Source organism: Tupaia chinensis, unplaced genomic scaffold (genome assembly GCF_000334495.1).
Source record: "Tupaia chinensis unplaced genomic scaffold, TupChi_1.0 Scaffold000368_1, whole genome shotgun sequence".
Taxonomy (NCBI): domain Eukaryota; kingdom Metazoa; phylum Chordata; class Mammalia; order Scandentia; family Tupaiidae; genus Tupaia; species Tupaia belangeri.
Genome location: NW_006159865.1, coordinates 822,823 through 827,706, shown reverse-complemented (window position 1 = coordinate 827,706; position 4,884 = coordinate 822,823). Strand labels below are relative to the sequence as shown.

General features: G+C 45.0%; 1 protein-coding gene across 1 annotated transcript in view; it reads right to left on the bottom strand.

The window, feature by feature from the left end:
- Positions 1 to 1,565: 1,565 nt before the first annotated feature.
- Positions 1,566 to 4,884, bottom strand: part of EOMES (eomesodermin) — a 5,984-nt gene continuing 2,665 nt past the window's right edge. The window contains 4 exon segments of the mRNA XM_014589680.2: positions 1,566 to 2,448; positions 3,234 to 3,295; positions 3,380 to 3,538; positions 4,011 to 4,132. Of these exon segments, the coding sequence (XP_014445166.2) occupies positions 1,710 to 2,448; positions 3,234 to 3,295; positions 3,380 to 3,538; positions 4,011 to 4,132 (1,082 nt within the window). The 3' untranslated portion in view covers positions 1,566 to 1,709.

The following is a 4,884-nucleotide window of genomic DNA, read 5'->3' as shown; positions in this document are numbered from 1 at the left end:
CCCGAGTCCCGGCTCGGAAGGAAGCCGCAGGTGGGGAGCACCAACGCGGCGCTTCCGGTACCCGGAACTCGTGGGCGCTCAAAGGACTTGGGGATGGGGAGTTCCCGGGGACCCTCTGTGGGCCCAGGGATGAGTGGTCCCAAGTAAGCCTAGGAAAAAGCCCTAAGTAGCCTGGGGCAGGGACAACACTGAGACCTAAGGGCCAAGGGTGGAGATTTTTTTGAGGTTTAGATTAAGACTAATGCGGGCAATCTATCTGCCTGCCGGCAAACACTCCCTCTCCACCACCCCCAGCCAACACCCATTGTCCAGACTTCCCAGTGCGGTGAGGAAATAACTCCATTCATCTTCCAGGGGGAAAAAAAAAGAAGATAAACAAAAGCATCCCCACCCCTAGGTCCTCTGGACTACAGTAGCCAGTTAAGACATTCTGGAACCTTCCATGGGGGGAGGGGAGGAGAAGCAGTGTTCACCCTGGAAAAGGATGGAGACAGAAGCAAAATGAGATCTTTTCACCAAAGATTCCAACCCACAGTACAGAAGACAGAGCTCTGCCTGGTCCCTTATTGTACCACATTTATTAAAAATGACTACGGTTGTACATAAAAACCCAAGGTCTCTGAAAAGCCTACAGCTGTGGCATCAGGTTTTAGTACCTTCACGTTACCTAGTTGGGGAGAGGGGGGGATGGCGAAGAGGAAGAGACAGGAGTGTTCCTTAAACAGGGTTCAAGTTAGTACAGAGTAGCTGAGTACATTCTTCACTATCTAAGAAGTAAACAGATGATTCCCAAAGATCGTGGGGAGGATGGAATGATGTCTTTGCCCCTGCAGCTGTTAGGTGATCCGCAAATTCATTACAAAGCCAAAGCACCAATTTTACATGATCTCAGACGCGTAGGTAGACTATTTCTACAATATATTCCACATTATTCTAGAGTGTATCTAACCACACACAACTGTACACTTTTAAATTTTCTTTTCATTTTTTTTTTTTTTTTGGTGACTCCCCTCCCTTGTCCCCTTGTCCTCTTGAGTCCTACTGGCCACCCCAGCACACAGCAGAGGCTTAGCAAGTTTTAAGTGAGGCAGTTGTGGACTAGGGCAACCATGGCTTTATGGGAAAAGCCTGCAAGGAATCAAGTCAAGTAAACCACTGCTTTTGTACAAAAGTGTTTCTTGACTCCCAGGCCGAACCTCTTTTTGCCCCTGGCAGAAGGTGACAGCCAAAAGTCCCCTGTTGAAGCTTAAGGCTCTGCCTTTCTCTTCCAGAAATAAAATACCCCAACACTCTGGGTTTCTGTTTGCTTAAAAATGTACAAAAAAAAAACAAAAAACAAAAAAACACAAAATGAGCATCGAAGATTTTTCATTCATTAGCTAGGACTGGGTACTCAGTCGTCACCACTTGCTTCTCAAGAATGTTTAGTGTCTCCGATAAATACATCCAGGACCTTGAATAACTTTCGGATTTTTAAAACACATGAAATCCTCCATTCCTCTTACGGAAAAGAAAAATGCTCGGTTTGTTTCAGTTACCTGCAGCAATCAGAAAACTTTGGCACCTTCTTTTAGAGAGAATTGCACGCAACAGGGTGCATTAAGGTGGAAGGCAAACGTCTTTTTGGCAACCTAGGCAAAAACCACAGAACACACCACCAGGTCCATCTGCACAGAGTTAGCTAATTGGTATGAGGTTAGCAGAACTCTCTAGGGAGTTGTGTAGAAAGCGTAATACCCCCCCATGCCTTTCGAGGTGTCTTTACTGTACTCTTCAGCATGAATGTCCTCACACTTGACGGAGGGAGAATTTTCGTTACTGGAGGTGCTGGGGGACAGCCTCCTTCGCTTACAAGCGCTGGTGTATACCCCTGAATCGTTGGAGTCTAGAGACTTGATGGAAGGGGGTGTCTCTATCCAAGAAGAGCCCATTTCCTCTTTGACTTTCTCCTTAGAGAGTTGATCTTCTGAGAACACAGTGGGGCTCGTTCTGGAGGTCCACGGGAGTCCAGCGGCCATCTTTCTCTGATAAGAACCTCGACCTCCCCACCCTGCCATTGCAGGGAAGGTAGGGTCAGGGTAGTACCCCAGGGCATGGGACGTCTGGAGGGGCAAGGATTTAATACCATATGGGAGCAAGGTGCTGGAAGTATATTCAGATTCATAGGACCCGATGTCTAGTTTGTTGGTCCCGGGTTGCTGGACAGGTGTGACAAGCCACCGCTGGGGAGGGTTGGCCACCTCTTCGCTCTGTTGGGGTGAAAGGAGGCCGTTGGTCTGTGGCACGGTTCTCTCGCCATTATAATATCGGGCTTGAGGTAAAGTGCTGACGAAGGGTTCCGGGAAGAAGGACTGAACGCTGTACCGGCCTCCGGGGACAATCTGATGGGATCTAGGAGAATCCGTAGGAGATGGAGTTAACCTGTCATTTTCGGAAGCGGTGTACATGCTACAATACAAAGAGAAACACTTAAAAAAAAAAAAAAAAAAAACCAAACCACCTCCCAGAAATGAAAACGGCTTGTGTGGTCTGTTTTCTGCACTGGGGTTACCTACACCGGGTCTGCTGGGTTGGAGGAACAGAGGCAAGAAAACTACTGGCCCATTTTAGCTGGACTCCAAGCCCATCAGAAAATCTCCCACCATTTAAGAAAAAGTTTCCTCTAGGCATTAGTATTTAAGCCAAAGAAAATCCACCTTTGCAAGTTCTGGAATATGGAACATGAACTCAGAACAGCTTTCCCTGGTCAGTGGGATGGAAAGAACATGGGCCCTGCTGTAAGAAAATCCAGATTTTAGACAGCGGGATGTGGCTATTTGATGTGAAAATGACATCCTTTTAGTTTCAGGTTTTTCTTATGTAAAAAACTGGGGGGGGGTAGGAGTAATAATATCTGCTCTGGTGGGGATAAAAAAGTTGGATCAAATGAAAAGGGCCCTGTATATAAATGCAGATGCTTAACATCTCAAATCTCCACTCACATGTTAAAAAAAGAAAGTTCCTCAGTTTTAAGCCCTTAACATTTCTTTAGAAATGAACAGAAACCCTTCTGTGAAAATTCTAAAGCAAGATTAGTCAAAGCAAAAAAGAAAAAAAAAATGCAAAAATAAAAATAGGCAAACATCCTCAACAGGAGAGCTCTCCCTAGAATGTTCTCAGCAAAGGGTCTGATGACGTATGGTATGTCTCGTTCAAAGAGGACCACGCAAGTCTGAATTAACAGCCGCACTTACGAATCATAGTTGTCCCTGAAGCCTTTTGCAAAGGGGTTATGATCAATCTTTAGCTGAGTAATCTAGATAGGAGAGAAAAATAGCGGTTGAGTGCTTTAATATGCTGCGCCCTAGCTTCAAGACTCTCACAGTGTCTGGACACTCACGTCAGTGTTTTGGTAGGCCGTCACAGCAATGAACTGTGTTTCTGAGAACGTGAAGGTCTGTGTCTTTAAGGGTTCGTTCAAGTCCTCCACACCATCCTCTGTGACTTCAACGATGTGCAGCCGTGGTTGGTATTTGTGTAAAGATTGTAAGACTATCATCTGGAAATGGTAAAGAAAAAAAAAAAAAAGTTGCCAAACTTAAAAAGTCTGGGGTGGGGGTGTGAACAAAAATAGATACGTTAGCAAATGACATATTTTGGAATGGGACTCCTCTTGGTTTTCCACCCGCGGCTTGCTTGCTTTTTCCTTTTGATCACCATTTTAAAGAGCTCTATTCCCACTTTCGAAACGTTAAAACAAAGCTGGGTATGTGTGTTTGGTAAAAACAAAAGTAGTTCTCTTGGTTTCCTAAGTCATCAAAATATTTCAGTGTTTCTTCTATTCCTAACAGTCATTAGCTAGGCCTGTTCCTGAAATCCAGGAAGAAAGTGAAAATGAGGAAGGTCAAAAGAAAAAAATCAAGGGTGGCAGACAGAGGAGCACACAGGTCACAACGCGGATTTTAAATACAATGGAGTCCTTAGAAAAGACACCCCATCCCCAGAAGACACCCCCTTCTCTGTCACCCTACCTGGGTGTTGTTGTTATTCGCGCCTTTGTTATTGGTGAGTTTTAACTTCCCAAAGGAAATCTCCTGTCTCATCCAGTGGGAACCAGTATTGGGAGATTCTGGGTGAACATACATTTTGTTGCCTAAGAGAAAATGAAACAAAACACAAAACCCAAGAACACAGGGCTGTTGACAAATGGAGACAGGGGAGGGATGTCTTTTAGCTATGGGCAAGACCAAAGAGCTGGCCTTCCAGCACAAATCTCCCAGCCATGTCAGTTAGAAGAAGCCAGTGAGACCAGTGGACCTCCATAGATGCCCCTCCCAGGACGGCCCCCCAAAGCTTCCAGTCTTTCTTCCACCAAGTACTCATCTCAACAGTACCTCAACATTTTAAAATGGAGGTCACAGGAAATAACTCTTGAGGAGAAATCAATCTGGAACCTTCTATAGCTACAAGGGTAACACCTGAGGAAAGGCTGCTGGACTTTTATGAGTGAACTCAATATCCGCTCAAGGATTTCTCTATGCATAAGAATGCCTGGAGCTGTCCCCGGACAGTTTAAGACAATTCATTTTTGACACGTAGAGTTTAGGCAGGGTCATGGTTAAAGGTTCTCTCTCTCTCTATTGGGGACTTCAAAGAGTTTGTGGAGAGAGAGAATTAAAGTACTTGTTTATTTGGGGTACAAAACATTTTTTGAATTCCATGCATAGTTTTTTGATAATAGGCATTTTCCTAGCTTTTAAAAAAACTCCTTGTACGTATTGAGCAGGCCAGAAATCTGACTTAGCAATTCCCCTATCAAACAATCAACACAAAGGGACTCATACCTACACCTCTAGGCCCCAGAATGGGGGGGGGGGGGGGCGGGATATAATGGTGTGTGTTTTT